Genomic DNA, 16,916 nt, shown 5'->3' on the forward strand with positions numbered 1-16,916 from the left:
TTAAAATACAGGTTTGCGGATGCTGCTGCACAGTCGCCAACGAGGAGTGTGGGCAGTGTGTCGGGGTATGCTAGCCCAAACGGAGTTGACTGCACATGCTTCTGAAATGGTCGTGCTTTCATGTGGCAGGAATGTAACTGAACAGAAAATGACCAGCTTTGGAATGGGTGCAGTCTGTGATGTGAACCGAATGTTTCGTTCCTACTTATTTGGTGACCACGGACAGAATATATTAATGGACGTAAATTCGCTGCACTTTGCATTCTGACTCCCCTCTACTCAGTCTTCAGATGAATGCTGGGGCTTTTGTTGTTAAACACTCCTGTGATTTCACACCCATAGGTTCTGCAGCGTCACAGGCCAGGCCTGCTGTGTATTCTGACGTCGGAGACCTCCTGGTCCTAATTTCAGCCTCCTGGGCTGTGTAGGTGGGAGGCATGACTGTTGCTCTGATTTCTTCCAGGCTCTGGAGGATCGTCCCAGCTCGCTCCTCGTCGACCAGGGGGACAGCAGCAGCCCCTCCTTCAACCCTTCAGACAACTCCCTGCTGTCCTCCTCCTCGCCCATCGATGAGATGGAAGAGAGGAAGTCCAGCTCTTTAAAGAGACGCCAGTAAGACCCCAGTGTTCTCGTTGTCAGCACTCGGGGGCTCCCCTGCTGGCCCTAGTATCTTCAGAACTCTGGCCCAGCTTCCCCTCTGAGTCGCAGGAGGAGATCCAGGGTCTCTTCACTGAGCAGTTACACGAGCGTGCTGTGCTAAGCCGCTTCAGTCGTGTTGGACTCTTTGTGACCCCATGGACTGTAGCCCACCAGGCTCCTTTGTCCATGGGATTCTCCAGGCAAGAATACTGGAGCGGGTTGTCATGCCCTCCTCCAGGGGATCTTCCCGACCCAGGGATCGAACCTGAGCCTCTTGCAAGTCTTCTGCGCTTGGCAGGCGGGTTCTTTACCATGCCACGTGTACACACGTGTACATGTGTTTGCAAAGTGTCTAGAACCTCGGGAGGGTGCAGTGAGGCATAGCCGCAGCTTTCATTCTTTGATTTCTGCGTTGTACTTATTTGGAAATAAGAGTGAAACAAGAGTCTCCTCTGTCGCGTCTGGTGAGAAACTGCCGTCCTTTCCATCATATACGTGCTTCTGTGCTCTGTTGCTCAGTCATGTCTGACTCTCTGCGGCCTCACAGACAGCAGCCCGCCAGGCTTCTCTGTCCATGGGACTTCCCAGGCAGGAATACTGAAGTGGATTGCCATTTTCTCCCCCAGGGGATCTTCCTGACCCAGGGATTGAGCCCGCTTCTCTTGTGTCTCTTGCATTGGCAGGCGGCTTCGTTATGACTGCACCACCTGGGGAGCCCCGTGCTATACACAGTAGTAAAGAAAAACGAAGGCAGCATAGAATTCAATGCAGTCCCAGAGACGTGACACATAGCTGCATGTTAGAATTTTTCCGTTTCAGTTAAAAAGTCCTGAAAAATATTACAAAAGGTTTAAAACTATATTTGGAGAAGAGGAAGCAATTTCCCAGCTGCATGAGCACAGAGAGTTGGTTTGATTGATGCTGTGTCCCAGCATCTAGAGCGACTTCAGGTGCATAGGGGGTGCTGGTTGAATGGACAAACCAACCCATCAGCCAGTTAACTTTTTCAGGTCAGTGGAGGCGGTTTGCCGTAACTAATCAAGTGATTGTCTTCTGTTATCTGAGTGGCCTTAAACGGTTACTGATCCTTACTGAAAGGAACGTTTCTGAACGATGTGTTCAGACCCAAAGCTTTAAACATCTGAGTTAAATTTCTTTTGTATATCCAGAAAAGCTTGAAATGGCTCAAGCGTTAAAACACAAAGAAGCAGAAGACCGGCTTCCTTTCATGTCTTGACTTTATAGCAGAATTACGTCTTAGCTTGTCTCACTCATCGTCCACACGGTCAGAGTCTGGTGACAGGAATGCACCCCGAACGTGAGGTCTTCTGTGACCTCTGCAGCTCCTGTGGGTCGCCCCCATGAACTTGTAAGTGGCTGGGGACCCAAAGTGCAAGTTTGTTAGGTGACTTCACAGCCCCTGCAGAATCTGACCTGATGAAAGAAAGAGTGTAAATCAGAAAATTCCTTAGATTGTGAATTGTAAACACTGTTTTTTCCCTCCCTTTTTCAGCTACGTTTTACAAGAATTAGTGGAGACGGAGCGTGACTATGTTCGGGACCTCGGCTGTGTGGTGGAGGTGTGTACTCTCAGAGATAAATAACCTGTGTCAGCTAGCTCTGAGGCTTTCAGAGGGGTGTGCATCTGGACAATGGAATACTGATAGCGTCTCAAAAACCTTGAAAACATGTTTGACTAAAACAAAACACAGTAAAACAACCAACAGAATATTTCTGAAAAATAAAATTTAGCCAAATGTCTTAATAACTTTTAAAGACTTCTTTTTTGAACAGTGCATCTTGACAGAGTCTCCTTTTTTAATATAGTTTAAGTTTGTAAATGTTATCTCCAAAAAATGAATTTCCAGTATGGAAATCTGGCCTTTGATTATTTTATAAGAGTGTGGGCATCCCCACAGAAATGAGGACATCTTTGGTTGAAAAGCCAATGTGACCAGCTCTGGATTCAGTTACATCCTGAATCCCCCCGGGTTTGGAGCTTGGTCAGTGGCTGCCACCCCAGGACACTTGCTTTTAGTTTTCACAGAACGAATATGTCACCAGTTTCACTGACCAGAAGTTACTCTGCAATTTGTAACCATAGCAAAGCCACTGCCTTTCATCCGAAATCAAGGGTCATCTCTGGCCTTGTCCCTACATTAACTTCAGGGCATCATCATATTAGTAAACTCAACTCATCACAAAGCTATTTTTATAAAATAAAACTATCATTTATTCTTTCAGCTTTGCAAATATGTACAAGGCAGTACTTTTTGGATGGACATTCCATGAAAAGTAATAGCTATTACAGTTAATTGCATAACATAAAAGATTAAACATGCATGACATATCTGTCGTCGTTCCCAACAGTAACTTCAGAGCTTCTTGTATAGGCTGAATCCCATCGGAGTTAAATAGAAGTTTTAAACCACATTTTAGCAACATAGTTAACCAGCTGGTGTTAGAAATCAATTTGTGGAAAGTGTCTTATTAAATCCTTATTTAACAAATTATGTAGATAATCTAAAAAGAAAATCTGTTTATATCAGATCAGTACTGAGAACAGAGGAAATACACTCCATGCCAAATATTTAATATTTACAAGCTGACAAGATGATTTGTTTTATGAAGTCATTTACATTTATTTAAACTTTCCAGTCCCTCAGAAGAGTTTTGATCTTTGAGTGCTAAACAGTTCAGGGAGAGAAAGTCATGGCAATGAATGTGACTGTATTTTCACAGGCCAGTTAAGGACATATTTCTCAAAAGGTTTTTGTTCTTAAATAAAGAGTTGGTTTAGAAGACAGTGCGCATGTCTGTTTTGTCCTCTGGGACTGTCAGTCAGGAAACCACTACTTGATTCAAACACGTTCAATGAAATAATCTGATCTTTAAATATTTACTTTTAGGGCTACATGGCACTTATGAAGGAAGATGGTGTTCCCGATGACATGAAAGGCAAAGACAAGATTGTGTTTGGCAACATCCATCAGATTTACGACTGGCACAGAGAGTACGTAAAATGCACGCCGTGTTCGGCCGTGGGCAGCGTGTCATCGCCCGCCGAGCTGCATCACAGTGTTGTCGGGCAGGTGGCAGAGGGTATCTGTTGATTCACTTCACGTCACTACCTGTGTAGCCTCGTGCAGGCAGCTGGTGCAGAGGGAATCCTGCTTTGCTGGTTGCATTTCATGGCACGAGGAAGTCCCTTACCTTCTTCATGCTGGTCCATCCAGGGACCCAGGGCGTGGGGGGAAGGTGGGGCTGGAGGCCTGGGTACAGAGTCTGACCATCTGGGTTCATAGTCTGGTCCTGACCCTGAGCTGTCTGCCTCCATCCTTCATTTGGGTCACTGTTCCCCTCCTCGTGGCGTTTTTGTGGAGTGACTGAGTTAATACACACACGTAAAGCACTTCAAACAACACCTACATAGAGTAAGCCTTGATGAGTGTTTGTAGTTAAAATTGCAGCCACCTCTGTAATAAATACAAATTACTATGAAAGAGTTACTTTTCAAGTCAGCATTCATGGGGAAAGTAGACATGATTGCCCATGAAAATCAAATTTGATTCCAAATTTGTACCTTGCCACCCCTGTCCTGATCTGTAGTGAAACCAACTTTTTAAAGGGGTATTTGGTGCCGTTATCTAATCCTCTGGTCCCAAGGCTGGTTCTTAAGCTATGACAGAAAAGGGGAAAGAGCACCAAGCTGCTGGGATGACCAGAAAGAGAAATTGCCCCTGGAGATACGGTGTCTGCATGGTATGTGCAGAACTAGAGGATGTTGCATCCTCAAGTGCAAGACAGTTCCACATGGCATTCATTGGTGTGCTGGCTTGCAGGTCAGTAAAATCCAAGGTACAAATATCAGCATATGGAAGTGATAGCTAAGGTGGGCATACGTCTCACCAACAACTCTAGCCCAGACAAAGTGAAGAGCGGTCGTCTTGTTTTGCTTCTGTGGTGTATACCTACTTTGATCTTGTGTGTGTGCTGTGTGCCCAGTCACGTCCGACTCTTTTGTGTCCCCCTAGACTGTAGCCCAGCAGGCTCCTCTGTCTGTGGAATTTCCCAGGCAAGAGTACTGGAGTGGGTTGCCACTTTCTTGTCCAGGGGATCTTCCCGACCCAGCTATCGAACCTTCATCTCTTGTGTCTCCTGCATTGGCAGGCAGATTCTTTATCACTGCACCACCTGAGAAGCCCCAGTTTTATCTTAATGGGACCTAATATTTGCAACCTAGAAGTTGATTTTGATAATATTTGAGAAAACTTTATTTTTTAAAGAAAACTTCAAAGCTGTCACAGATTACATTCAGATTTGAGCCTCTTAAAAATGACCATGGAAAGAATATGAAATTCACAGGTATGCAGACCAAGATAAAGAAAAATGACCAACTGCTTTGAAGCATTTTTTTTTACCCCGTATTCAGATGAGATTTTATTATTTGAGTCATTTGAAAAAATGAAACAGAAATGTGGATTACAGAGGAAGGGAAGGTTGCCAGTCAAGAGGTGTCTTGCTCTGACTTAACCTTTTTAAACTGTTTTAAATTGTATCTCTTTCTGCTTTCTGTCCTAACAAAACTTTAAGTGTGTGTTGTATTAGCTAAACATATACTTTACACTTCCAGATTGCTAATGTCAAAACAGACTATTTTGAAAATTTAAACCTCAGTCTAAAATTAGAAGGCCAAATCGGAGATGGTTCTAATATTTCTCCTTTCATTGCAGCTTTTTTTTAGGAGAGTTGGAGAAGTGCCTTGAAGATCCGGAAAAACTAGGATCCCTTTTTGTTAAACATGTAAGTACAGAAGCATTATTTATATTCTCTTCCGTATTGTCATATTTAGTAATTGGCTTGTCAGATTAAAGGAGGACTCACTTGCAGTTTACAGAAATGCTTATATTGAGAACGAAATCAAACTGTACAGTGTCAGCTGGTTGGAATTCAAATCCCCCACTGCTCTTCTACATGCGAATGGTCTGCTTTCTCAGTCACCTGGCCCGAGTTGGCTGTTTAGCTCACAAATAGGCCAAGATGGTCTGCAGGGGACCAGAGCCAGACCAGCAGCAGGAACATTTGGAAACGTCTTTGGGCAAAGAAGTGTCTGGTGCAGATAGTGATGTACCTAGATGTACAGCAGGTTTAATGTAGTAACCAAATATTTGTAAATCTAAAGTAAGCATGTTGGAACCTGCTGGCAGTCCAGCAGTTAAGACTCCATGCTTCCACTGCCAGGGATGTGGGTTCCATCCCTAGTTGGTTAACTAAGATCCCACATGCTGCATGCTGTGGCAATAAGAAATTAATTAAATAAGCACATTAAGAATAAAGGGTGTGTTTTTTTGTTTGGTTTGGTTTTTAGAAAAAATTACTATATTTTCAAAGTGACCAGAGCTTTTGTATTTTTGCACATCTCCTTAATGTCTGGCTTAATAGAAGATAGATGCATGTTTATATCTTGTTTCTGTATTGAACCTACTGTGATATGTTTTTTGGTTAAAATTTATGGGGGGAAAAAATCTGTCCTCACACAGATATTTGGTTAGAAAGGAATGAGTGTTTTAATAGCCTTTTCAGATAATTTATAGACAGTTTTCTTAGATACTGCACCAAAACTCAAGTGAGAACTTCTTAAAGGTTAGTTGCAACATGGAATCTACAAACCCATTGGTGACCTCACTTCTGTTGCCCAGAAAGCCATAGAGCCATCTTGCTATTAGAGACACTTTCCCTCCTGCACCAGCTCCTGACATCCTGCATTGGTCTTTTGGAAAATCCTGACCCACTGATTGAGACAGATCTTCCAGATGGTGAACTAGTATCCCCGCCACCAAATAAAGAAAAATTCAGATTTGTTCATATCACCACCCGTCTCTTCACAAAAATCTTTTAAGTATTGTCAAGTTCTGGTAGCTCAGCTGGTAAAGAATCGGCCTACAGTGCAGGAGAGCTGGGTTCAATCCCTGGGTTGGGAAGATCCCCTGGAGAAGGGAAAGGCTACCCACTCTAGTATTCTGGCCTGGAGAATTCCGTGGACTGTATAGTCCCTGGGGTCGCAAAGACTGAGTGCCTTTCACTTTCGTTTTCATAGTCAAGTTCAAGATGGCAGATCCACGTTCTCCAAAATGTTAATTTTTTGCTTGAAAGCTTCAATTTTCATTATTAATAGACATTGAAGGTTGTTTGCGTTGAAACAACAGGCTTATTTTATCCATGTTCAGGAAAGGGTCTAGCAGATACCCACACATAAATAATTATAGTCCTTGAGACTTTTAAGTAAAAACAAGCAGCTGGTTCAGCTCACGGCTCAGCCACACGAGGGCGCTGCCGCGCCTGCTCTCACATGAGGCAGACGTGTCCCCGGGACCCCCATCTTATCACCGGAAGGTTAGAAAGGTGTATAGCCCGTGGTTGAGTCTTAATACAATGAATTTTTATCACTTCATCAAGGACAGTCGTAGCTGAAGCTGGCATGTGTAGTGGTGAGGGATGTTTGCGAAAATGCCAGCAGTTTCTCCCACCCCTGGTTTTGCACATCACTGCAGATGGTAGCACCTGAAAAGGATAGGTGACAGCTTAGGATTGTTTGAAAACAGTTTGACCTGATGGGTCCCCAGGAGGCCTCCGGGCCTCAGCACACTGAGGGTCAGTACAGGAAATCAAGGCTCAGTATGTAAGACTGCCTTCAGTATTTAAACTAAAGAGCTGTTTCTAACCTCGTTTTTAAAAAAAAAAAAAAAAGCCAGGCTTCCTGGAGCCACTGGCAGGGTTTGGAGGGGGGAAAGTGATTCTTGGTTTAATACAAAGAACTGCATGCTTTCACCGCCCCTTGTGTTTTCCCAGGTAAAGTGTGGGGTTTGATATATCTGAGGGAAGGATAAAGAAGGGCTGTTTTTGGAGCCAGCATCAGGAACCTGGAATGTGCTCCCAAGAGCCTAACCATGCGTTTTTCTCGAAAGAAGAGTTCCTTTCTGAATGTGCTGACACTGTGTGCGTGCTTCCTGAGTTCTAACCCATCTGTTTGCCTTCCTTTCCTAGGAGAGAAGGTTGCACATGTACATAGTTTATTGTCAAAATAAACCAAAGTCTGAACACATTGTCTCAGAATACATTGACACCTTTTTTGAGGTAAGACTGAGTTACAAAGCAGTTCTGAGTCGTTGGTTACAGTTGATTTCCAAAAGTTCATTTCCCACGAGATTAAGCAATCGTCAGGAAATTAGCCTCAGTTAGAAGAGCCCTGAACTTGTATTTCTTTCCTGTAAACCAGAGAAGGGAGTGTAAATTCAACCTGTGATCATATCCCTCAGCATTCAGAGCACTGGGGTCACGGCTACTGTCAGGGGCTTGGGGCTTCCCTGGTGGCTCAGTGGTAAAGAATCCGCCTGCCAGCGCAGGAGACACCAGTTCGATCCCTGGCCTGGGAACATCCCACATGCCAAGGAACAGCTAAGCCCGGGAGCCACAGCTGTTGAGTCTGTGCTCTGGAGCCGGGAGCCTCAGCTACTGGAGCCCAGGCGCCCTTGATCCGTGCTCCACAGCAAGACATCCATGCACTGGATGGCACGAGAAGGCCACACTGCCACTCGAGAGTAGTAGCCGCTCACCAGAGCTAGAGAAAAGCCCGAGCAGCAACAAAAACCCAGCACACCAAAAATAAGTAAGCAAAATTATTTTTTTAAAAACGAGTAACTTAAATCAGACGTTTTTAAAATCAGTTTCAAACTAAGGCTCATTTTCACATGCAGGATAATTCACGATCTAAACTTTTATCCTAGAAATAAAATATCTGTATCAATAAAAGTAAGCAATTGAAAAAAAGGCCTTTTTAGGCAAGCACAGAAGATGCTTTGAAAAGCAGCTCAGAAAGCTCCGATGTGAGCGGCGGCACAACACTGGTGGGTTGTGTGCACTGTGGCCTCTCTTCTCTTGTCTCTGCTGCCGTGTAGCTAACATTCCTCAGTTACAGGGACTGAAAACTGCCTTTGAAAAGGCAGCAGTCAGTGCAGTTGATCCACAGTGTTGTGTTGGTTTCTGGTATACAGTGGGGGTGATTTAGTTATACATATATGCATGCCTATATGTACACATATTCTTTTCCATTGTGGTTTATTGCTGGATATCGAGTGTGGTTCCCTGTACTATACAGAGCAGCCTTATTACTTATTTTGTATATAGTGGTGTGTCTCTGCTGGTCCCAGGCTCCAAATTTATCCATTCCCTCACCCCCTTTCCCCTTTGGTAATCACGGATTTGTCTTCTATGACTCGTCTCTTTCTGTCTTGTAAATAAGTTCATCTGTATCATATTTTAGATTCCACATATAAGCGATGTCTTGCCAGAGGGCGGAATGGTTTAAGCCCCAATAATTCTTAAGTTTACATTTCAAATGATTAACAATAAGCACATCTTATGAATCACGTTACACCTTCTGTACTTATTAGTCTCTTCCAATGTCTAGATCGTTAAGCATTGTTTTTCGGTTTCATAAAACAGAAAAGGTTTTCCTTCTAGATGGACAATAAAACTGTTATGTCAAAAAGAATAACTGAGTAAAAGACAACACTCGAAATCCTTTTCTTCCTCCTCCGAAACCCCAGGACTTAAAGCAGCGCCTGGGCCACAGGCTGCAGCTTACGGACTTGCTGATCAAACCAGTGCAGAGGATCACGAAGTACCAGTTGCTGCTGAAGGTGAGGCTCTGCCGGGGCCCAAGCCCACTCGGCAGGAGGACGATACTAGTGAGGGGACCAGAGGGCTGGGCAGGTGATGAGCATCTTTTCTGTAAAAAAAAAATATATATATATACATATATATATATATGAAGCAGTTTTATTGTTTCTGATTTCCAATATTTCCAGGTAAGTTTTTTTAAAACTTAAGGCAAACCCTGATACTGTTCTTTCAATTTTTCGTTTACATCAGGTTCTGAAGCAAAACATCCGTGAAAGTGAGCTTTTTCTCCCCCCCACGGATCTTGAATACTTTGCCCACCTTACAGGTTTCCTGTCTCCTTGGGGCTTCAGACTAAACGTTTAGTCCCTGCCAGTTCCTCTCTGTGGGCTCAGCAACTGCCCTTGAGTGATTCAAATCCCTCAGCACCCCTGAAGGCAAAGTCAAGCCATTTCCCATGGCACAAGTGACTGTTGGAGGTGGCGAGGTCCCTTCACACATAAAATTCAGAACCTGGAGCTAAAGAGAGATGAGTGCCTGTCTTGGGGTGAAACAGGAACCACGACCTGCTTAGATCAGTTGGGTCTGACTTTGCCCTCGTGTGGCTTGAAGTCCACTTTGGGGTAATCTTTGTGTTACTGGGAGAGAAAAGCGAGGCTGGCCCAGTGGCTGGCATGGCTGATCAGAAAGGGTACTGCTGTGTGAGCATCACCCTTGTCATGCTCTTCTGTCTGTTTTCCTCCTACAGGACTTCCTCAAGTATTCCAAAAAAGCCAGCCTGGATACATCAGAACTAGAGGTACTGACACCCGCTGGGTGCGTCTCTGAAGCAGTCTGTCCCTGGGGGGCGCGGGGAGGGGCAGTCTGCCAAGCCCTGGGCCTGCCCTCTTCCACTCGCGGGCGGGCAGGGGAGGAACTGAGCAAGGGGAGGATTGGAGGGTTAGTGCTCCAGCCTGGCCTCAGGAACCGAAGGCTCACTCTGCTCCCCGCCTCCGCCCGCCCCGCAGAGAGCTGTGGAAGTCATGTGCGTCGTCCCGAAGCGCTGCAACGACATGATGAACGTCGGGAGGCTACAAGGCTTCGACGTAATGTGGCTCCTCTTTAAACTTGCTGCTCTGTCTGGGATGCTTGACCTCCACCTGCAGAAAGCCGATCCTTTCTGCTTGGTTTGCTGTCTTCTCTCGCTGTCCCTCATCCTGAGTGATACTATGTTTCGGCTTTTCTGGGTGCATCTGATTTGCTTTTCCGGGGGACCTTCCTCTGCTCAAAGCCCAGCGCCTCCTGGCGGGAGCAGGCAGGCCTCTGCTCTGTCTCCAGTGCCCTCTGTTGCGGAGGAGTGAGCCTCCTTCCCCAGCACGACGAGCAGGGGCCCGTCCATCTGTCATCTGTCAGCCCCAGGAGCCTGGCTCCAGGTCCCTGGGCTCCCCGTTAGTCACAGACTTCTCTGTGAGTTGCCAGACCGCTCAGATTACGTACTACCTACTAGCATCCTGAGGATGTCCAGAGCCCAGAATCTTTTTATTTGTTTTTTTTTTCCAGTTTGATTGTCAAGTAAGGAGACGGGAGTTTTTATTTTTCTTGCCCACTGTTTCACTGGAGGAGTGGGTTTAGTTTAACATGCTGGTGCTGGAGTTCTCAGGAAAAAAACACAGACAGGCTCTCCTGGAGGGCTCCTGTGCATTTGTGAGCGGTTCCCACCCTGGGCATTAGTGGCACCCAGCCGAGGACCGCCCTTGAGAAGCTCTTTCGCTGCAAACTATACCCTTCCAGCCACTTTCAGTCTCTGACTGTAACTGAGGCCAGGGGTTAACACTCGAGCTGGCAAGAATTTTATTTAGATGATTTTTCTGTTCGGCGCTAAAACCTCATTATACTAAAAGAAATGTCTATGCTCCATAAATTAATACAAGAAAATACATCATTCTGTGGGAGGAAAACTAAAGAAAACAAAATTTCCAGTGTCTTAACTTTGAATGCAATGTTTTCTTCTCCTGTTCCTCTGCACCCTTCTCCACGTTCCAGGGTAAGATTGTGGCCCAGGGCAAGCTGCTCCTGCAGGACACGTTCTTGGTCACGGACCAGGACACGGGGCTGCTGCCTCGCTGCAAAGAGAGGCGGGTGTTCCTCTTCGAGCAGATCGTCATTTTCAGCGAGCCGCTGGATAAAAAAAAGGGCTTCTCCATGCCAGGATTCCTGTTCAAGAACAGTATCAAGGTAGCTCATGTTTGCCTGTTTTCTCAAGCACTGATGCGTATACCCGGTACACTGAAAAAATGTGTCCTTTTTAATGATGACATGTCCCAATCATTCCTGCTCCTGGGAAGAAAGGCTGCAACAAACCTAACCAGCATATTAAAAAAGCAGAGACATTATTTTGCCAACTAAAGTTCGTAGAGTCAAAGCTATGGTTTTTCTAGTAGTCATGTATGGATGTGAGAGTTGGACCATAAAGAAGGCCGAGTGCCGAAGAATTGATGCTTTTGAACTGTGGTGTTGGACAAGACTCTTGAGAGTCCCATGGACAGCAAGGAGATCAAACCAGTCAATCCTAAAGGAAATCAACACTGCCTATTCATTGGAAGGACTGAAGCTGAAGCTCCAATACTTTGGCCACCTTGATGGGAAGAGCTGACTCATTGGAAAAGATCCTGATGCTGGGAACGATTGAAGGCAGGAGAAGGGGGCCACAGAGGGAGAGGTGGCTGGATGGCATCACCGGCTCAGTGGACAGGAGTTTGAGCAAACTCCTGGAGATAGTGAAGGACAGGGAAGCCTGGCGTGGGCTGCTGTCCATGGGGTCGCAAAGAGTCAGACACGATAGAAACTGAATAGCAACAAATCCTGATCTTTATTAAATATTAGAGAATTTCCTAATACATTTCAGACCCTTTAAATTCACTCTCTCCTCTACTGATGGGGGATGTGTGGCTACAGCATTCGTTTTTACCACCATGAGAAGACCTCACTTTGCTCCACCTTCTCTAGGACCATGTGAATTATTCAAAATCAGAGGCATGGATTTGGAGAGGATAGCTTACCTTTTTCTCTTCTCCATTCAGCAAGAATCTTCTCTGCGCTTAGAACCAGGCAGGGGGCTGTAGGGCTGGACAAGGCAGGCCATCTTTGCCCCGGGGTGGCTTGCTCTCTGACAGAAGAAACAGACAAAGACTGCAAATGGCCCTGAGTCCTGTAAAAGGTACAAACCCAGAGTGAGATAGAGGAGACCGGAGGTCCCAGCAGATTAATATTTCTAGTTAATTGTTTACTTGTTAAATTCCTGGTGATCCCCGTATACCTGAGTTAGAAGACTCATTAAAAAGCTCCGAGATAATGAGGTGGTGAAACGGCAGCTCAGCCCGAGTGGTGGTTTCCGTTTTGACCCAAGATGGACATTACTTTGTGCGCATGCACTTTAGCTCCAGTTTGTTTGTTTGTTTGTTTCGTAGTAAAATGTCAGTTGCTCAGTCATATCAAACTTTTTGCAACCCCATGGGCTATAGCCCACCAGGCTCCCTCTGGCCATGAAGTTCTCCAGGCAAGAACACTGGAGTGGGTAGCCATTCCCTTCTCCAGAGGACCTTCCCGACACACAAAATTTACCATCTTAACTGTTTGACAGTGTCCAGCCCCTACTGTCAGGCAACCGTCACCACCGTCCGTCTCCAGGATTCTTTTCATCTTATAAAAGTAGAACTCCATCCTCATTAAACAACATTCTTAAGTGCCTCATCCAAGGGGAATCATCACAGTGCTGGACTTTGTCCCGCTGGCTCATTTCACGTAGCTCAGTGACCTCCAGGCTCACCCATGGTGTAGCCTGTGACAGAACATCCTTCCTTTTTCAAGGCTGTATGATAGTCCACTGTGTATCCAGACCACGTTTGATTGTTCATCCATCTGTTGATGGATACTTGATTTGCTTCTGCCTCTTGGCCATTGTGAATAATGCTTTTTTTTTTTTTTTAAGGTGAGCTGCCTTTGCCTGGAGGAAAACGTGGAAAATGATCCCTGTAAGTTCGCTCTGACATCACGGACGGGTGACGTGGTGGAGACCTTCATCCTGCACTCATCCAGTCCAAGTGTCCGGCAGATGTGGATCCATGAAATCAACCAGATTTTAGAAAACCAGCGCAATTTTTTAAACGGTAATGTGTGTGGTTACTGTCCCTAACATACACATTTTTACTTCTCATCTCTCTCCTGTCAGGTACAACTAGTAGTCACAGGACTCTCTGAGCAGTTACTGTGAACCAGACAGAGTACGGAGACCTGCCCACCAGTGCTTCATCCATCTTCCCAGTGACCCGAAGCAACATGTCCCGATATTATTCCCGTTTAATAGACGGGGAAGCTGAGGCTCAGAGTGGATCTGTAATTTGCTCCAGGTCCCATATGATGATGGTGGCAGAGTGGGGATGCAGAGCAGCCATCTGGCTCTTGGCTCTGAGCCCCTTACCACTGTCCAGTTCATTTTGTCCCACGGTCTGCCATGGCATGTGTGCCCCAGAGCCCATGCTGAGAAAGGAATGCATGAGAATAACTAAGGCGGCAGCCGGAATTGGCCAGAGATGGGAGACATTCTTGTGTGCAGCTTTAAAATTTATGTTCCACCACATGGTACATCTAGGCTTCCCTCCTTACTAAAAACAAGGCATCTTTTTGTCCTTCCCACTGCTATGACACAAGTGATTATAGAGGAGCGATACCATAATAATACAGTGCGACCCAGGGCAATAGTGAGGTGCCGCCACCCCAGAGAAAGGTCTTCTCCACAAGGAGAGAGGCCGCACTGACCTTACATTGCGGACAGTTAGACTTTTATATCCCTGACCTGAATCTGCTCGCTTCTCCTTAGGGCAACCGCCTTCGACTCTGGCAGTTACTGAAGAGCATCAAAAATTCAGCGAGAACTAGATACGCACTGATGTCTTGTTTTTGTCCTTTGCTCCATGGCCATGTTCTGTGTCTCCGCCCCGGTCCAACAGGACGTTGTGATCTCTCTGTCACATAAACCCCCCACACACCTCGAGTGACATTCAGGAGCCAGGAACACAGGCACTACGCGAGAAAGGTCAAGGTCATGGCCACGGGCCACACGGAGAAAGGTCAAGGTCATGGCCACGGGCCACACGGAGAAAGGTCAAGGTCATGGCCGCGGGCCACGCGATCAGCCGAGTGTTAACTCCAGGCTCCCATCCAGACTGTTGACGGAGCGTTTCTTGTGTGTGCAGTTACAACTGGATGGCTAGGGCTAGGGGATTAGTGGAACGGTTCCCATGCATGAGAAGAACAGTTCCACTCCCGTAGCCGTGAGTGAATGCAGATCTCTTTAAATGTGTTGTTTTTGAGTGCTTCACTGAACGCCAGTCCGCAACATGTAACTGTTGGGAAACATCTAAACTTTGACCATCTTCTTTAAAATGAACTGAGCTGCCTCCTGAGTCACAGGCATGAGTGGGCCATGCTGTTCACCCCTGGACTCTCAGCCCAGAGATGCTGAGGACGCTGCTCCCAAGGGTGCATGGAGGTCAGGACTGGAGTGGGGGCTTCAGCCCTGCTGGCCCACCGCTCTCTCCCCTCAGTCCCATGCGGGGCGGTGGCCCACACAGCTTTATCACATCACAGGTCATTTGGCTCCAGGATACTCCTTCACACCTGCCCTATGTTTCCCAGGCAGGAAGGGGCTACATCTGACTGTCCAACATCACAGAGGTTTTATTTAGCTCTGCAAGGATTTGTGTTGCTATGCTGTACTTAGGCACTCAGTGTGTCCAACTCCTGTCAGTCTCCTCTGTCCTTGGAATTCTCCAGGCAAGAACACTGGAGTGGGTTGCCATGCCCCGCTCAAGGACTTGTGTTAGTGTTCCCATATATCTTACCGGGCACGTTGCCTGCATCTTCCATAGTTAACTCACTAAGCCCAGAGACGGGACAGCTTCATGACCCCCCAGGGTTTGTGGAGCACCTTCCCCGAGGTGGTCCCTAACACCGCCTCGGCCTGTGGGAACCAGCTGGTACCTGTGGAGCCCCAGTTGAGTCTCCCCAGCAGCTCTGGGCCTCCTGGGGACCCTAGCTGTTTGCAGGGATGCCTGGGGCTGATTCTTCTCCTTTTCCCCAGGGTGGAAATGTTTAGGCTGTGCTCACTGCTCCTGGGCAGGAAACCTCTCCTCCAGCCTGCTCCCCGTTCACCTGTCCTTCTCCCTGGGACCTGCAGACCGCTGTAATAGAACCAGTTTAACTCGTTCGTACTTAACAGTACTCTTGCCTGGAGAATCCCAGGGACAGAGGAGCCTGGCGGGCTGCAGTCCGTGGGCTGGCAAGAGTGAGACACGCAGAGCGACTAAACACACAACACAGTTACATCCAAGACCTTTTCCTTTTCCTTCCCTGGTGGGTGGAGCCAGGCCCCTCGCGGCCTGGAGTATGGGGGGGTGTCCCCGGATCCGGGTGACTGGGCGATGGTGCCCCCCCTCCCCGGTGATGTGAGCCTGGGGCACTAAGCTAGCCCTCCCTTTCAGGTCATCGTGCCCCCTCCTCCCCTTCGCCCGTGTGACGGTCCCATCCTCGGTGCCCTCATAGAGTCTCTCCCGTGCCTTGCAGCCTTGACATCACCCATCGAATATCAGAGGAACCACAGCGGGGGCAGCGGCGGCGGTGGGGGCGGCGGCGGCGGGGCCCCCAGCGGCGGGGGCGGCGGCAGCAACCACAGCAGCGGCGGGGGCGGCCCTGGCGGCGGCGGCAGTGGCAGCTCGAGCAGAAGCAGACCCTCCCGGATCCCCCAGCCCGTCAGACACCACTCCCCCGTGCTGGTCTCCTCTGCAGCCTCGAGCCAGGCAGAGGCAGACAAGATGTCAGGTACGTGCACCCCGGGCCCGCCACCGCCACCGCCTCCTCCCAGCCGCAGCCCCGCCCCGGAGGCCGGCGCTGGCCCTGCCGGCAGGGCGCCCCCCGGCAGCGAGCCCGAAGGTCCCGAGCGAGACGCCGAGCCGATCCCCAAGATGAAGGTGCTGGAGAGCCCCCGGAAGGCGTCCGGGGGCGCGCCGCTGCAGGACGGAGCCACCAGGGAGGCGCCGCGGAGCGGCCCGGGCCCCCTGCCGCTGGGCAAGGCCAGGCCCGGGGCCCCCTCGCCCCTTCACTCACCTCTGGCCGCCGCCGCCGCGTCCCCCTCTCCGTTGGGCAAGGAGCCCTTGCCCCCCAGCAGCCCCCTGCAGAAGGGGGGCTCCTTCTGGAGCTCCGTGCCCGCCTCCCCCGCCAGCCGGCCCGGCTCCTTCACCTTCCCGGGGGACAGCGACTCACTGCAGCGGCAGGCGCGGCGCCACGCGGCCCCCGGCAAGGACGCGGACCGCATGAGCACGTGCTCCTCGGCCAGCGAGCAGTCCGTGCAGTCCACCCAGAGCAACGGGGTAAGCGCGCCCGGCCGCCTGCGCCCGCCTCTGTCCCGCGGCTCTTCTAAACCTCCCGCCTGGCCGCCGCTGTCCTCGTACTAACTCCGGGCTCCACCGGCTCCTCCTCGGCCTCCCGCGCCCGGACTCGGCGGGGGACGCCCGCTAACCTGCTCCCGGCGGACGGCGCGCCCCGGGTCTCTACTAACTCGCTCC

General features: G+C 48.5%; 1 protein-coding gene across 4 annotated transcripts in view; it reads left to right on the plus strand.

Annotated features, from left to right (window-relative positions):
• TRIO (trio Rho guanine nucleotide exchange factor) overlaps nucleotides 1-16,916 on the plus strand; it is a 362,249-nt gene that overhangs the window by 328,864 nt on the left and 16,469 nt on the right. For all 4 annotated transcript variants that reach the window (XM_055422254.2, XM_055422251.2, XM_055422253.2 and 1 more), the window contains exons 38-48: nucleotides 464-612; nucleotides 2,153-2,219; nucleotides 3,549-3,652; nucleotides 5,373-5,442; nucleotides 7,684-7,773; nucleotides 9,246-9,338; nucleotides 10,067-10,117; nucleotides 10,326-10,403; nucleotides 11,341-11,532; nucleotides 13,286-13,463; nucleotides 15,919-16,721. In XM_055422254.2, the coding sequence (XP_055278229.2) occupies nucleotides 464-612; nucleotides 2,153-2,219; nucleotides 3,549-3,652; nucleotides 5,373-5,442; nucleotides 7,684-7,773; nucleotides 9,246-9,338; nucleotides 10,067-10,117; nucleotides 10,326-10,403; nucleotides 11,341-11,532; nucleotides 13,286-13,463; nucleotides 15,919-16,721 (1,875 nt within the window). The remainder of the gene's footprint in view (nucleotides 1-463; nucleotides 613-2,152; nucleotides 2,220-3,548; nucleotides 3,653-5,372; nucleotides 5,443-7,683; nucleotides 7,774-9,245; nucleotides 9,339-10,066; nucleotides 10,118-10,325; nucleotides 10,404-11,340; nucleotides 11,533-13,285; nucleotides 13,464-15,918; nucleotides 16,722-16,916) is intronic.

The sequence above is a fragment of the Moschus berezovskii genome, chromosome 18, assembly GCF_049115385.1.
Source record: "Moschus berezovskii isolate FMDL1 chromosome 18, NW_MosBer_1.0, whole genome shotgun sequence".
NCBI lineage: Eukaryota > Metazoa > Chordata > Mammalia > Artiodactyla > Moschidae > Moschus > Moschus berezovskii.